Source organism: Acipenser ruthenus, chromosome 42 (genome assembly GCF_902713425.1).
Source record: "Acipenser ruthenus chromosome 42, fAciRut3.2 maternal haplotype, whole genome shotgun sequence".
Lineage (NCBI taxonomy): Eukaryota > Metazoa > Chordata > Actinopteri > Acipenseriformes > Acipenseridae > Acipenser > Acipenser ruthenus.
This window is the reverse complement of record NC_081230.1, coordinates 9306063-9322795: the sequence shown is the minus strand read 5'-3', so window position 1 is coordinate 9322795 and position 16733 is coordinate 9306063. Positions and strand designations below refer to the sequence as shown.

The window sequence follows — 16733 nt, the reverse complement described above, 5'->3', positions numbered from 1 at the left end:
TTACAGTCAGACAGTGTAATGTTCATAGCTACAGTCAGACAGTGTAATGTTCATAGCTACAGTCAGACAGTGTAATGTTCATAGCTACAGGCAAGCCATGCATTCCCACTCAGACAGATGTCTTTTGTATAGTATTACTGCACATTTCTGTAACTACAGTCAGCAGCAGCATATCTCTACTGTACTACAGTGCCGCTGCAGTCTCAGACAGAGCACAGTGTGTCGAAGCGGCCGGGGTCTCTGTACTCACCTCTCTGCCAGGTTCTCCGGAAGGTCCAGACAGACCTGGGGGTCCGACAGGTCCAGGGGGTCCCCGGTCTCCAGCACCACCAGGAGCTCCTTGTTTGCCAGGTTCACCCTAAGATATCAGAGGGGAACAGGTTATACACATATGCACCGGGCCTAGCCTAGCTGACACACAGCTTCTCATCGGTGGATGGGAGTCCTAACGCCACAGTTTTACAGCTGGTCAGAAGCGAGTGTGTTTTCCACTAAGGCTGAGCTTGGATTTGATTATTCATCTGCACACTCTTATAGATTTTTATATAAACCCTTTTATTGTGCAGTTTACACATTATAAAATAAGCTTACACTCTATGATGTAAAAACTCGCCAGTTTTTTTCTGAGATAGAAAACGCCAAGTCCTTATGCATACTGTCATATCAAAGTCATCTTCTTCACGCGGTCAATTAATGGAATAACTGGACTGCTGTGGCAGTACAGATGTACGTTATGTGTGAGCTAACTGGAGGCCAAACATGGACTGCTCTAGAGGACTATTATTATTGTGGTGGTGGTTGTTGTGGTCAGGTTGTGGTGCTGTCCCTGTACTGTGGGTGTGATGTTGCTCCTACACCCCACTGGGTTTCGGGATACTCACAGATGGGCCGGGAAGTCCGGGGAAGCCTCTCTCACCACGCTGTCCGGGAAGACCAACAATACCACGATTGCCAGCCAGACCCTGAGGACCGGAGGGGCCATCGGGACCCTGCACAGGAGAGACACAGAGAGAGAGTGGTCAGGTACAGACCGGGGCTGGGGCAGTGCAAGAGGACAGGGGGGTTGTTTTGGGGGGTACTCACAGGGGGACCATCCTCGCCAGGCTCGCCCTTCTCTCCAGGGGGTCCAGCGGCACCCTGCAGACCAGCATCTCCAGCACGACCGGGGGGACCCGCGTCGCCACGCACGCCCTTGGGGCCATCTTTACCAGCAGATCCAGCAGGACCAGCGGGTCCGGGGTTACCCTGCGGTGGGGGAGAGGAACCAGAGACATGAGGACCTGCCATTGAACCACAGCCTTGGAACATGCTTAAACCCACTGAGCTACGCCTTTACAAACCAGGACTAGGATATGCGTATAATACACAAGTCCCTGTGCACAAGTCTCCAAGTCTATCAGCTCTATTTAGTTAGTACCATATGACAGGTATGCTTGCTTTCCAATGTCAGGGCAACACTGTACAGTATAAATCATTCTACCATCCCAATCCCCAGTTTTAGAATGGGGACAGAGTGGCTAAACCAACTCCACTCTGAGTCTATAATGTGTATTCTGCTTGGTGTCCCTATCTCTTCTCTCTCTCAAGGAGAGCTGTGTGGTATTTTCTTTCTACTCATTTGTAGGCCATTCTGGTTTGCGTCCAAAGGGACTGAACCCTGAAATGACTGAGCTGTACCCCGTTCGAACCCGGATCAGAAATGTTTTCTTACGTTGGGGCCGGGAGGACCAACTCTGCCAGCAGCACCAGGGAAACCAGTTGCACCCTATAGTGGGAACGAGAGGAAACAGACACTGTTAGAGAACGTACAGCTACTTACCGTATCTGTTTAAAAAGCAACTATTTGTACTGAAATATTAAGAGTTACAATTCCGCTCACAGTCTGCCAAGCTGTAGTAGGTCCACAGCTCTGTCCTTGGTCTTGAAACCGCTTACGGTAGCATTGAGCTACCACGCTGCTTCAGAACGGTGCTGCAACAATTCTCACTTAACTAAGATTCCTTTTTAGAGCAGTCCACAAAGAGACCAGCCCCTCTCCAAACGGAGACATCTCAAATGTATTTTTTACTACAAGAGTGGAAGTATTTTCAGCTAGCTGTTGTGTGCATCATTTCTTTATAAAATACTTACAGGAGGTCCCTGGGCACCACGGGCACCTTTAGGTCCGGACACGCCAGTTGGGCCCTAAACAGAACAGAACAGAACAGGTAAGACCACTGATTCGGTTACAGCAATAGTCCTGAACAGGGAGATCCCTTGACGTCACATTGCAGTTTGCTACTGTACTGTTACACAGCCCTCAGCGCCCACTCCAGTGTGAAACCACGGCTCTCCTTCAAGACCGCATGGCGCTCTGTGCTTGTGCGAGGGTCTTGATCTCTTACCTGTGGGCCAGGAGCTCCAGAAGGACCCTGTGGGCCGGGGGCACCTGCATCTCCCTTCTGTCCACCTTCTCCTTGCTCTCCTTTAGCACCAGGCTGACCATCAGCACCCTGCAGGGGGGAAAGAGAGACAGAGCTGAGCCATCCACTCAAACCTTCCAGGCAAGATAATAACAGTAAACTGCTTATAGGCAGTATCGTTTATTTGTGCTAGATGATAATTTTACTTGACGTTCTGCTTGCTACCCGTAAACATCATTGCATCAAGTGCATCACTCTCATAGTACAGAGCCAAGCCTGGTACAGGAAATGCTATTTAATTTCTTTTTATGTGGGACTCTAACTGAATGCAAATCTGGTTTTTATAAATGCTATCTGCAGAGTCAAAGATAACTGAAGGGTTTTGACAAGGCTGCCTTGACTACATGAGAAGACTTGATTCTGGCTGTCTTCAGTTTTTAAAAGACTGAACCTTAAGTGTGTTTCACAGAAAGATACTTACAGGGGGACCAGCAAATCCAGCAGGGCCAGGGGGACCATTCTCACCACGGTCACCCTAAAGGAGAAAGGGAAGAGGTCATACTCAAGACTCAGGCTTTCCCACAACTGCAAGGCCTTGGACTTTCAGTAAAAAAAAAAAAAGAAGATCTAGAAAAGTTAGCTTCCCAAACAATGACTGTAAATGTTATTCTATTATTTTAAGCGAATTGAACTTGAATCGAAAACAGCACCGTGCTGCAACCTACAGCATCAGTTCCATCCCCTGTTCATCAGCTTATTCCAGGCTTGAGGTTCTACTCGAGTCCCAGGATTTGCTTCAGGAACCAGGGAGTCACTAGACCAATGCGTAGTCTTTTTTTTTTTTTTTTAAAGAAGTATCTTGAAATGTAGACAAAAACACTTCTTTTTTTTTTGTAAATACATTGTACCGGTTGTATAAAAACAGACAGTAAATCTTACAGGAGCACCGCGGGTTCCAGCAGCTCCGGGAGGACCAGAGGGACCAGATTCACCCTGGAGGAGGAGGAGAAGAAGAAGCAGCAGGTCAGCATGTATTATATACTCATCACTCTGTGCAATAGCAGCTTGTGGAGAGGGGCTGTCATTGGCTGATAGAGCTGTCAGGGTTGACATGTGGATGCAAGCATCACCCTGCACATTGTCATCAAGGACAAGGATGAAACCCCTGGAGGGAGGAGTGGGGCTGTTAGCCCTTCAGCTTGGACCAGTGGTCATGAAGAGGGCAATCGTGGCACATCAGACTACCAGGCACTGTTACAAGTAAGGGTGTGAGTGAGTGGGTGTGGGCAGTGGGAGTTATGTGTACTGTGGGTGTGAATATTTATCATACCACACTAGCTGCTCAGTTTCTAATATTTTGTTTGGCCATGCACTATTAGGGGCTGTGCTGCTGGTATCAAATGATTTATCAAGGACTACGAGATGTATGTATATCTATCTATCTCTATGTATATACAATGCTGTGACGCTTCTCGTGCCCCACCCTTGGATTGCTATGGGGGGCACGCCCGCCCTCTGTTGAGAACCACTAGCTAAATGGGATGGATTAGCTACTAAAACACTTCATATTAGCTGCTCATGTATAGTTTACTTTGAGCTGTTGGGATCACAAGTTTTTGAAGATTCTTCTGATCAATGTGAATTAAAGATTGCTAAATGACAAGCTTGGTGTCTTCTCACCCAAACTAAGCTGTTTTAATAACAGTCAGAATTGTTATAATAGTGGAAAACACTAGTGGAGGCTTTGAGTAAATTGTTGATGCTCGTTGATCAATATATACTGCAACTCCTCAATGTGTCTAAGACTTTTGCACAGCAGTGTATGTATGTATATATATATATATATATATATATATATATATATATATATATATATATATATATATATATTTATTGCTGGATTTCTGTTTCTGTTCTTACCTTCTCGCCATTAGGACCAGCTGGGCCGGGGGGACCAATTGGACCGGTCAGACCCTGAGAGAGGGAGAGAAACTCGGTGAGCGATCAGTTCAATAGCACTGGGTATGAAAGTGCAGCGCTGGCCTGCATTGTCAGCAGGCGGATACTCACTCGTGAACCATCTTTACCGGAAGCTCCCTCGGGTCCCTTCTCACCAACGTCACCCTGTCAGAGAGAGAGGAGCAAAGCAAGGGTTAACACCGAACAGAGCCCAGCCAGGTCACCTTGCACAGAACCACTAACAACGACTCATTCGTTAACTCCTGTTGTTATTATTACGCTGTCCACGTGGGGGCGCTGTCGTGCCAGTACATGGGGGTCTTACTGCCATTATAATTTTGCTTTGTTTTGTGAACTTCTTTTTGTGTTGCTGTTTGGTTTTGGGATAAAATGTATGAGTTCCCGGGCTGTGTTAGCGGGCACGCTGGTTGCTGATAATGCCCCCATAGCGGGTATCAGGTGTGCCTGGGATACTCACTCTGTCACCCTTGGCGCCGGCAATCCCAGAAGCGCCTCTCTCACCGGGCATTCCCTGCAGGCCGGGGGGTCCCTGGGCTCCTAGTGCACCAGATGGGCCGGTCGCACCCTGCAGACAAGAACACAGAGGGCATTGCAACAAGTTTTACAATACTGCTCAGACACTGAGAGGACATCAATCCCTTTGAGCTGAAGACTTTTAAATGACATATAACAGTATGAAATAATAATAATAATAATAATAATAATAATAATGAGAAGTTGAAGGAGATGGAGAAGAATGCCTCCATCAGCTAGGTGATCTATCAGAGTGGCTCTCCCAGTCCAGTTTGTAGGGGTGTTTGTTGAATGCCACTGCATGGCGAAGGAGATGGGGACAGGGGGTACCCACCTTGGGACCGTCAGTTCCGGGAGTTCCTGGCAGACCTCGGGGTCCCTGAAGACCCTGAGCACCTGGAGATCCACGCTCGCCAGGGAAACCACGCTCGCCCTGCCCAGGACAGAGAAGGGGAGAGGGGGTTAGAGTCAGGAGCAATGCTGGTGTGTATGCACATGTAGGAGTCACTTATGATATTGAAGCTGGAAACATTTGTCTTATTTTAATTCACTGTCCCTTCACTTACAATAGTCCCCCGCCATAGCACACAGTGCCATCTGATGGACGTGTGGAGTAACTGCGGTTTCTTAGAATGTTTTTTTTTAACTCAATGTTTCCTTATACTTGGGTAACAAGCAAACCCCCTGCTTAAGGTAAGGTTTAAGCACAGCCCCATTCCCATGGCATGCCTGCTGCTTTTTTTATAAAGAGCCTCTAGTGCATTATAAAGTGTCGTAGAAGCTTGTATCTCGAGAGGCTCTGGTACAGTTCCCAGCACATGGACTGGCTGCGTATTAAAGGAGATGTCTTTTGCTCTCAGTGGAAGCTGCTGGCTATGGCGTGTGATGGGGAGTGAATGAGGAGGCAGGAGGCTCGGAGGAAACTCACTCTGGGACCAGCTCTGCCTGCAGCACCAGCTTCTCCGGGAACACCCTGGAGAGAGAGGGAGAGAGAGAGAGAGAGAGAGGTCCAGTTTAATACAGGTACTGCACTGTGTCACCGACTGCAGTCTCAGGAATCAGGAACCTACAAACTCTACAAATATCCAATGCAATATTAAAACAGCAAAGGGTTTTTTTCTGTTTTTTTTTTTTAATTCTGCACTGTTGTCCTCAAATACATGGAAAAATAAGAACTAATCTTATTAAAACATATGATAGTGGTCCAATAAAATGCATCAGATGCTAGCTACACTGTTAAGCTTTAGTAGGCTTCAGATCCAGATGTGTCTCGATTAACCCTATCCCTAGATATAACTCTCTATATTAACCACTATGTGAGCGAGGCTGGGCTGGCTCTTCAGCTGCTCCAGGGCTGGTCACTCACCTGGTCACCTGGTTTGCCACCTTCACCTGGGGGGCCGGGAGGTCCGGGCAGACCCTGCAATCAGACAGGAGAGGAAAAGGCTTCCATCAGTTTGGGTGCAGGACAAAGAGTGTGTTAAAATACACCACTGAGTGCAATTAAAGGATATCTGGTTATTAAAACACTCACCTGGAATCCGGAAGGACCTGGGGGACCTTGCTCTCCTCTCTCGCCAGCTGGGCCCTAATGAGAGAAAAGGGACATGGAATCACATGACCTTCACCGTCATCACTGTAGAGCAGCATTAGTGTGAGCACAATCTAGTGGACAGGGCTGGAATTGCTCCCACAATTGTCAGTCCAATGCACTATATCATTTAAAATACGATGACTGTCATCGTAAATTCAGTTTAGTTTATTTGACAAAACTGTATAAACAAGTAATGGTTAATTATTTCATAGGTGTTTTTTTTTTAAATAATTGAACATAGAACAATATGGAATGAAACATCTTAGTTACACAACAGGTCTGGCATATTAAAACATTATTATATATTACAGTTCAGTTCAACTGCTCAATGCATGGGCGCTTTTCAAATGCATCTTTATCAGAAAGAGGTCCCATATTTAAACTGACTCACTGCTGTTCTGCACTGGCTTGAAACCCTCTTAAATATCAAAAGATGACACCGGTTCTCACACGTGGGATTTCGATGACCTCTTTCTCGTTGCCCTTGTAATAAAATGACTGTGTAATGAAATCTGCAGAGTGAGGAGGATACTTACAGACGGGCCTGGGGGTCCTGCAGCTCCGGTCTCACCATCTTTACCAGACAGACCCTGCGTGCAAGAAGACAAAGATCCGTGAGTCCTGGGCAAGAGACGAGAGCAAAGGAGACACGGCCCTGTTCACCACTGAGCCTCTCCTCCCTCCCTCGCTAGCTAGGGTTCACAGGGAGTAGTACCAGTGTGCACTGTCATCACAGACTCCTTCAACAGCCACAGCTGAATACGAAGCATTACAGACTGCAGTAGTGACGTGCTGGCTGTGAGCAAGTGTAAGCAGATATGGAAGGCCCTGATGAGTTTGCTAGCTGCAGTCGCTCCTGTTCTAATGTCTGGAAGTTTGTAGTAAAAACATGGTATTTTTGCAGTTTTTACCATGCCTTATGCATTTCCCATAGCGTACCATGTTTATTAATATGCTTTACCATACCTCGCTATTCTTTACAATGATTGCCTATGCTTTACCATGCTAGGATTCAATGCACTTGGCTATGGTTAGTTTTTAGAAGGGATGCTTTCTCTCATGGCACAGTATGGAATGTGCCTCTTCATTAGCTTTCTGCTTTCTTCTCATCTCGCAGTGTCAGGGCTTTTCAATCCTCAGCTAGTTTCGCAGCTCACTGTTTTTTCACATAGTGAACAGTGCCCCCCGGTGTTTGCACAGGGTAATGTGCGCTCTGAATGCGCAGTCTTCGTGTAAAAACAGGTTAATGACTTACTCTTAGACCTGGAGGGCCAACCAATCCCTTCTCGCCAGCCTTTCCGGGCTCACCCTGGACAGAAACAGAAAGGACACAGAGAGGAGTTAAACCACATCGTTTCAACAAAGCTTACAAGCAGTTTTGTTTTATTAATCTGTTGCAATACTATCAGTACAGTATTAACAATCTTCAGCACAGGTGGGTCGAAGTGGCACACTTACGTTGGCTCCTTTAGGTCCGGGGAATCCCATAACACCAGGCTGACCGCGGGCACCCTGGGGGCCGGGGGGTCCTGGTCTACCATCCTCACCAGCGGCACCCTATAGGCGGGCAGGGAGAGAGCGAGAGAGAGATCAGAACACAATCACAATCAAGCAGAGATATATATAGATGTGTGTCTGTCTCTGTCTGTGTGTTCATGGCACTGCGCATTTAAGTGTGAGTAAGCTGGCTCTCACCACTCAGAGATGGCTGGCTCCCTATCCTGCAGCTTTATAAACCCCCAATACAGGTTTACTGTAGCTCAGTTTTGCTTGCTGATTCTTAGGGGTGAATTCATGGTATCTTTTACATTAAGAGGATTAGTGTGTATTCATGTTGTTTTGACTCCTAGAGTAGGCATGCACGTAAATGCATTTCCATGTTAGTTTTTGACTAATCTAACAGGTGTATATGTTTACATATCTCGTATGTCCATTAGAAAGAGAATACTTACAGATGGACCACCTTTGCCTTGAGGACCAGCATCACCAGGGCGACCAGTAAGACCCTACAGGCAGAGCACAGAGAAAAAGAGGTTAGCAAGCTGCAGTCCAAGGGATCCATTGCTTTGGCTTGACTGGTGAGGTCTGGATCATCTCCCACGCCATCCGGATCTCAACTAGCTAAACCCGCCCCAGCCATCAGCCACCCAATTCACTGCAGAGACACCGGTAAAGGAGGAATCGGAGAGGACTTCTGAATCCAGCTTCCAATAGGACCTTGTTTGTTTTACGTCTCATCTGAAGGACGGAGCACAAGGAGGTGAAGTGACTTGCTCAGGGTCACACACACAGTGAGTTAGTGGCTGAGCTGCGATTTGAACCTCCTGGTATCAAGCCCCTTTCTTTAACCACCGGACCACCAAGTATACAGGTGGGTACTTACTCTGGCACCGGGCAGGCCAGGCTCTCCGGGGCGGCCGGGATCACCGTTGGCACCTTTGGGACCGCCAACACCGGGCTGACCACGCTCGCCAGGGGCACCCTGTGAGAGAGAGGGAGGGAGGGAGAGGGAGAGAGGGAGTCAGTCACTGCACACACCAGGCTCTGCGGCACATTGGTTCTGATCAGCTCTCATCATCCTGATGCACTCTGTGTGCAGAATGAGAGCTTTCTGTTAGGATAGAGACACATTCTCCAAGTACGTACCACAAAGGGTAAGGATATGTACATAAAAAAAGAATTATATTTTATGATAAATTGTACATTGTCATCCCCTCTTACGTATTTATAATTGCTGATTTAAATTATTATTGTTCAACATGACCACCACCTGGTGGTCACATGCTGTAACTGCGTCTTAGGGATGTATTCTAGAGTAGCGCACATGCCACCCGGTGGCCAAGGGTTGTAATTGCACTTTATAGTATTTCCAATAAGAAAGTTTGGGTGCAATCCTGGATTAGAAATGTTCTACAAGTTGCCATGGCGACACTTACCTTGGGACCTGCAAGACCATCTTGACCTGGGAAACCACGGTTACCGGGAGCACCCTAGCAACAAGGATAGAGAGAGATTAGCATTGGTAAACCAACATAAAACTCTAACAGGGAGGACTCTGTTCTGTTTTATACAGATTCTCAATTAGGATCAAGTGTTTGAAGTTGATATGAGAGAATGATACAGTATTGTAGTCTAGTGAAAAACCAGGGGCTTGGCTTTTAAGCTGTAGTTCTCAATAGATATTACTGAGTTTAAAGCTATAGTTCCAGCTGGCAGTGCAGCCCAGTTTAGCTGTGCTCTGAAGCCTGTGTTCCAGCTGGGAGTTCAGCTCAGTTTAGCTGTGCTCTGAAGCCTGTGTTCCAGCTGGGAGTCCAGCTCAGTTTAGCTGTGCTCTGAAGCCTGTGTTCCAGCTGGGAGTCCAGCTCAGTTTAGCTGTGCTCTGAAGCCTGTGTTCCAGCTGGGAGTCCAGCTCAGTTTAGCTGTGCTCTGAATCCTGTGTTCCAGCTGGGAGTCCAGCTCAGTTTAGCTGTGCTCTGAATCCTGTGTTCCAGCTGGGAGTCCAGCTCAGTTTAGCTGTGCTCTGAATCCTGTGTTCCTAGCTCTGGTTCTGGTGTCAGTGTTCAGTTTAACTCACTCTCTCTCCGGGGGGTCCGAGTGGGCCAGCAGCGCCAGGCTCTCCTCGGGCGCCTCTCTTTCCTTCCTCTCCAGCCGGGCCGGGGGCACCTTGAGGACCAGCAGGGCCCTGTGTGGGGCGTCCAGAACAAAGCCTGATTAGTCACAAACAAACACAACCACCACCCGACGCCAACATCCTGTTAATTAAATTCTAGGTGTAATAGAGATCCGGTCAGGGATCTCTTAATTTCCCATTTAATTGTTTTGCTTGCACGATTAATTCTAACTGGATTTCAATGTAGTGCACAGCACCACCGTGTGGTCAATCGCTGTAAACTTGGCTTCTCAGAATTTGGGAGTGTCATGTTCTTTAAACGAGATCTAGTCGGCGCTTCTTTATCGGGACGCCTCAGGAGAAGTAAAAATACCCCGAATAAGCGGCTGTCCCAATTTTTTTTTTTTTTTTTAATGCTAAATAAAATTAAATCGCTGTTTTTTATTTTTACATGAAATGAAAACTGATGAAACATCTTATCACAAGGTGAGACACCTGCGATGTTGACAAGCCAACTTTCTTTGCAACAGCAGCCTGAGAAACCACAGGAGACTCCTTCTTCTTCAAGAGATCAACATGGTTTAAGTAATTTAGGCAAGTCACAGTGTAATCACGTACTCCCTGCACTGCTCTACGCGAACCTGTCTTGCTCTGAAAAGCGATCTCTGTTCATCATTTGAAAATACTATATCCCAATTAAACGAAGTGACGTCCCAATTAGACAACATAAATAGCATGGGGAAGAACCGTCTCCCATTTAAGCAGAAACCCTGATTATCATGATACTGATTAGGCGGCACCAACTGTGCTTAGAAACACATGACCCCCACCTTGTGGCTACATATTGAAATTGCATCATTTCTGCTGAATTATTTCTTGGGGAGGGGATGTGAAATCTTATGTTTCTTCTCAATCCACCCAGCCCTTCCGAGGAGACAGTAAAAGGAGTGCAGGTGTACTTACGTGCTCGCCTTTGGGACCATGTTCACCCTTGAATCCTGGAATACCGGGGTCACCCTGCGAGAGAGAGAGAGGGAGAGAGAGAGAGAGAGAGAGAGAGAGAGAGAGAGAGAGAGAGAGAGAGAGAGAGAGAGAGAGACGGGTGTTACCATGGAGCTCCACACCAGAGTTCTGAAGTGACCCTGTTTCTATGTGACCATTTCCTCTGATGCATCTAGAAGATGAAGGGTTCAGCTGTGTGATACACCGAAGCAATTGGAGGATAATGCCGGCGTACTTGGATCTGTATTTCAATGTATAACCTTCCTGTGATTCTTTATGAAAAGATCCCATGTTGCGGGTGCAGCTGTTACATCTGCTTCTCTCTTCTGTTCAGTACATCTACTCTCTTATCTATTTAGTTTATAAGAGTATTGCATGTCTTCAGTGGCGCAACACAGTGGAGTGCAATGACAAGCAATCAGTCCCGAGTGAGAATAGTTCAGAGGGGGCTCTGGCACAGTTTTGGGGGGTTACCTACCTGTTGACCTTTTGGCCCGAGAGGCCCAGTTGCACCCTGAGGTCCTGGGGGTCCACGTGGACCAGGGAAGCCGGGAGCACCAGCAATACCAGGAGCACCCTATAGAGGGAAGCAGAGACACAATTATTCACCAGTCACAATCTCTTTCACAGTTCCAGTCCTGGCCTGAAGGTGGCAGCACACGCCACTGCTGATACAGCCTTTGCCTACGGTTGCTAATTCCCTGGAAGGTACGACTTGCCTGGACACATCCAGCCCAGGCAGCTGCTGCTCCTCTGTTTAAGAGTCAGGGAGCCACTTACTCAGATTCCCAGAGCGAATGCAATCGCTTATGGCGGATTGGATTTCTTAAATTCCTTTGTGTTGCACTGGCTGGGACCTTTTTCATTACTTTCTTCCAAAGCCATTGTGATTTAAAATTACAGCTACCTTTGATTACAGCTAAAATTACTGCTACCTTTTTTTCTCACAATTTTAAACAAACGCTTCTTGATCTACCCCTTTCTACTCTGCACTGGCCTTGCCTGAACCTCAGCACCATGTTACTGGATCCTCAGCTAATGCATTATTGCACTGCTGTGTCACTGTAGACAGAACTTGCTGTAACCCTAAATTGTTGCTATTTCATATTGTATTCTATTAGTAGTATTGCAACTCAATAGGTCCTATTGCAAGTGACTCTGCAGCAGCTGTTGTTGATGCACAGTTCACCCCCTGGTCTCTGTAAGTCGCTAAATGACTCATTAATAATACTTACAGCTGAACCTTTAGCTCCGGGGATCCCATCAGTACCGGGGTTACCCTAAAGAGGGAAGAGAGACACACAGAGTCAGAGGAAAAGCTGGAACGTCACAGCGATGAAGATGCAGATATCTTGTCCTTTAAGAGACTCACAGAAGCGCCGGAGGGGCCTGGAGAGCCGGGGGTACCAGACTCGCCTCTTGGGCCCTGAGCTCCTTCGGGACCACGTGCACCTGTGGGACCAGCTTCACCCTGCAGGGGGCGAGAGAGACACACATAGAGAGTTAGTCATCACTTCATTCATCCAGGCACAGAAGCAGGAGCATGCAGGCTCGGATCACACACTGTGGTGTTCGCTGGCGATGAGGCGCTGTCAGCGGTCCAGAGGAAAAGGGATTAGGTGCTGCTGTTGTTCAAGATCGCCTCCAGTGCCTGGCTAGTGTCTCTGCTTGTTGAATTAAGTATAATAGTAAATCATCTGTTGTTAAATTAAGTAGAACAGTCAAGCCTACATTCATCAAGTCATCAGGTTAAATTAGGCACCGCTTGTATTATTTTCATTTCTCATTGTATTTTTAAGCCAATTAATTAACTGGACTTATTCAGTAACACCTGTTTTATGCCATGGAAACCAATTCAATTCTGATTAACAGCCATACATATTTCCTCAGACACTTATACATGTGAGAGGCTGGGCATGTGGTTAGGAAGGGGCTGTCCCAAAAGTGCAGTACTTTCAGCCAAGTGTATAATTGACCCCAGACCTGCAATAAGGGATCGGTGCCAATACACTCAGCAACTCATCTAAATATTATGATTCTGTAGGTCACGCCCACACTGAAGTCATAACATGGCCAGCCAATCAGAGCCCACGGGAAAGGTCATTGCCTCAACTTGGGGCAGACTGCCTATAAAAGTATGTGAATGGAATTCCTTTGCAGGGTTTTAGTTTGTTTGTGTGTGTGACATCACCGAGATCACATGACCAAGAAACGTTTTTCGCAGGTGGAGAGCTATGGGGCCGAGCGGTTAGCTGGCGATTTCCTTTTAATTTGAGCCACCAATGAAACACTTGAACCAACTGGCTCGGCCAATAGTGCCCGCCTCTTTAATTCCTCTGAGCTTCGTACGGATTGGCTGCTCTGTCACTGCTTCTCATTGGTGGATGACGTGAGGGGGGAGGGGGGGGAGCAACCTGAATAAGTACATTCAGGAGGAACAAGGGGGCAGCTATTACTGATTATCCGGAAACAAAGAAGTCACATGGCAGCTCTTTTGTCCCCTCGATGACTCCCCGCTCGCTCTTACAAAAAGCTCTTGTCCTGTTTCATTTGATTGTTTTGTGTTTTTTTTTTCTTTTTTTCTTTAGACCTCTGGGCTGTCTGGTCACCATGGTAATGGCTGGAACTCAACCTGAATTGGTATCTAAGTTTCCCAGCTGAAAACTTGTGGAATTAGGAGAGAGAAACAGCCGGCTAATCCCTTCCCCTCCCACCCCTGACCTGAGATTCCCTGTAAACTTAACAAGCTTTTAATTAAAAGATTCCTGGAGCCAAACATCACAACCAATTAGTATTGAACACACACACGCACACACACACACACACACACACACACACACACACACACACACACACACACACACACAGACACACACACACACACACACACACACACACACACACACAAACACACACACACCTCTGACAGGGCTTTTTTCAGAATAGAGAACTGAACTTTAGAGCTACAGCGACAGCCAAACGTTTAGTATCACAATTTTAGGATTGAGACATCATTAAAACAAAAATATATATATATATATAAACAAAATTTTGATATTTTATTACATATCATGTAATACAAGAAACTACAAAATGATATCGCAAAAAGAAGTCTACCCGAAGTCATAATAGTAGTGCATTATTTCATGTTAGATTCCAAAATCTCACGTTTGATCTTTCTCAGTTTTTCATTAAGTACATGGGGAAGTACAAAGCGGTGAGTCATTTTCTGGAATGTTAACGTACCATTATTTATTTATGAAGCAAAAATTAGTTAATTCCAGAGGGTGATACACATATCTTTATTTTTACCCCTTTCTCCAAGAAAAACCTTTCCTCACTCTCGTCAACTCAAAAGCCCCTAACAAACTTTCACACTGCATCTTACTTCTCAACCCCACCCCTCCCTTCACTGCCTCTCTGAAAACTCTGAAAAACAACCACCAAGATCGGCCGAAAGAATGCAGCTCCGCAACTTAATTCAGCAGACTCTTCTGCACAAAAAAAAAAAAAACAGCAGCCTCTGGCTAGTCATCCTACAACAGCTTATCTCTCTCCGAATCAGCCATTCCTTCTCAGCATGTGCCCCTTTGAATATGTGCTTCCCTTTCTGTCCCTTCCCTGGGTCGCTGTGGCTAGACAGTGAAAGCTCTCAGGGGGATGTCATTGGCTCTGCCCGCTCCCTCTCTGCAGCGCTGCAGGCTGGCTGGCTGGCTCTGCCTGAGCTGACACATACCTTAGAACCTGGAGATCCGGGGAAGCCAGGGGCACCAGCGGGACCCACGGGGCCCTGAGAGAGAGAGAGAGAGAGAGGGGGGGAGAGAGAAATGAGGCAGGGGCTCCCACTCTGAACATTCACTGTGGCATTCTTTCATGCATCAGCAAAGGAACTTACATTTTCAAAGGAGTTATCTTTGCTAGACCTGTATACAGGTTTGCAGTGTTGACATAGTTGATACTTAGTGTATAAGACACACAATAAAAGCTGAAACACACTGCAGTAAAATGTATCTATCTACAGCTAAGAGCACTAACTGTACCGGCACGTTGCATTCATGTCGCAATACAACAGCAAATGCCGAACTTGAACAATGCAAGGTTTAATGTGATTCTCTAAGATCTGCAGTCCTTCGGTATGGAGTGAATCCTTTGGGATAATAATCTGCACATGTTGTATTTATCGATGGCTGGTAATGCATTCACGGTTTTAATTTCGTTATTTTTATACTTACGGGAGGACCAGCGGGACCAGGCAGACCGTCGTTACCACGAGCACCCTGTAGAGGGAGGCAGAGACACACAGTTAAATTAGGTTGCACGTTATAAACGCTGAATATTGCGTGATGCAGAACTGTAGTCTACACTGGGCCAGGAAGTAAACTAAAAACTACAACTGCAACCAGAACTCCTTGCGTTCAGCACAGCTGCTTCCTTCCTGGTTTCTGCTGCACCCTGCACACTGGCTGCTGGGATTCTGATATAATGCTGTTTAAGGGCTTAGCTTGCATCCAATTTAATGCAGACACACAGCCAAATGAAAAGCGCTTTTTAAAACTACAGGGCTGTGTAGATGACTGACAGCTTTGTGTATGTGTAACCTGTATTTGCCACAGTCGTGTGGCTCAGTGGTTAGTCAAAGTGACTGGGAGCTTTGACGCCGCCCCGGTCTCATCTCTCTGAGGAGTGGGGAGATCTATCTGTCTGTCTGGGGGAGGGGAGAGTCTGTTCTGATCGGATCGGCTGTGCCAGGTTACTCGAGGATGGGGAGGGGAGAATGGGGAGAGGAGTGGGGAGACGTTGATGATGGGAGAGGGAAGTGGAGGAGTGGAGAATGGGGAGGGGAGAGGGGAGTGGAGAATGGGGAGGGGAGAGGGGAGTGGAGAATGGGGAGGGGAGAGGGGAGAATGGGGAGGGGAGAGGGGAGTGGAGAATGGGGAGGGGAGAGGGGAGTGGAGAATGGGGAGGGGAGAGGAGAGTATGGGGAGGGGATGGGAGGAGTATGGGGAGGGGATGGGAGGACTGTAGGGAGGTGAGGGGAGGAGTGTGGGGAGGGGAGTATGAGGAGGGGAGAGGGGAGAGGGGAGTGGAGGAGTGGAGAATGGGACAGGGAGACACTCACAGCAGCACCAGAAGGTCCATTACGCCCTCTCTCGCCGGGAAGACCGCGTGGACCCTGAAAGAAGAGGAGAGAGAAACACACGTTACTACAGATCTGTTGGGTTTGAATACTGTCTTCTTCTAAAAGACCACTAGACAGCGGTCCAAGTTCTAAAAGAAAACCCGTCGACTTATCAACACTGCAATACCAATGCACTGCACTGGGTGGCAGCATTCCACTCCGGTAAGACTTCCTATTGGTTTGTGCCGATTCCTATTGGCTCCCAACGAGAGGCGGGTTCATGAAGCAGGAGACCCGACTTTCTGAAGCCAGGCCTGGCAGGACTGGTACTGAAATGATCTTTTTACTCACCATGGGACCGGGAGCTCCATTCTCACCAGGAGAACCAGCTTCACCCTGCAGGAGGGGAGAGGGAGAGGGAGAGAGAGTGTGAGAGACAGGGCAAGGAAGGACTCATGCATAATGGAGAAAAGAAAAAAGAAGATCACTAATGGGTATAAGTGACTGTGCTCT

The 16733-nt window shown here is 47.2% G+C and overlaps 1 protein-coding gene across 4 annotated transcripts in view; it reads right to left on the bottom strand.

Moving 5' to 3' along the window:
* LOC117400958 (collagen alpha-1(II) chain) overlaps positions 1-16733 on the bottom strand; it is a 32040-nt gene that overhangs the window by 5412 nt on the left and 9895 nt on the right. For all 4 annotated transcript variants that reach the window (XM_059011534.1, XM_059011535.1, XM_059011536.1 and 1 more), the window contains 30 exons: positions 16572-16616; positions 16221-16274; positions 15334-15378; positions 14838-14891; positions 12474-12572; positions 12337-12381; positions 11580-11678; positions 11063-11116; positions 10064-10171; positions 9426-9479; positions 8873-8971; positions 8442-8495; positions 7948-8046; positions 7745-7798; positions 7026-7079; positions 6430-6483; positions 6262-6315; positions 5824-5868; positions 5230-5328; positions 4840-4947; positions 4473-4526; positions 4323-4376; positions 3342-3395; positions 2884-2937; positions 2385-2492; positions 2131-2184; positions 1712-1765; positions 1084-1245; positions 882-989; positions 251-358 (listed from right to left, as the gene is read on the bottom strand). In XM_059011534.1, the coding sequence (XP_058867517.1) occupies positions 251-358; positions 882-989; positions 1084-1245; positions 1712-1765; positions 2131-2184; positions 2385-2492; positions 2884-2937; positions 3342-3395; positions 4323-4376; positions 4473-4526; positions 4840-4947; positions 5230-5328; positions 5824-5868; positions 6262-6315; positions 6430-6483; positions 7026-7079; positions 7745-7798; positions 7948-8046; positions 8442-8495; positions 8873-8971; positions 9426-9479; positions 10064-10171; positions 11063-11116; positions 11580-11678; positions 12337-12381; positions 12474-12572; positions 14838-14891; positions 15334-15378; positions 16221-16274; positions 16572-16616 (2187 nt within the window). The remainder of the gene's footprint in view (positions 1-250; positions 359-881; positions 990-1083; positions 1246-1711; positions 1766-2130; positions 2185-2384; positions 2493-2883; positions 2938-3341; positions 3396-4322; positions 4377-4472; positions 4527-4839; positions 4948-5229; positions 5329-5823; positions 5869-6261; positions 6316-6429; positions 6484-7025; positions 7080-7744; positions 7799-7947; positions 8047-8441; positions 8496-8872; positions 8972-9425; positions 9480-10063; positions 10172-11062; positions 11117-11579; positions 11679-12336; positions 12382-12473; positions 12573-14837; positions 14892-15333; positions 15379-16220; positions 16275-16571; positions 16617-16733) is intronic.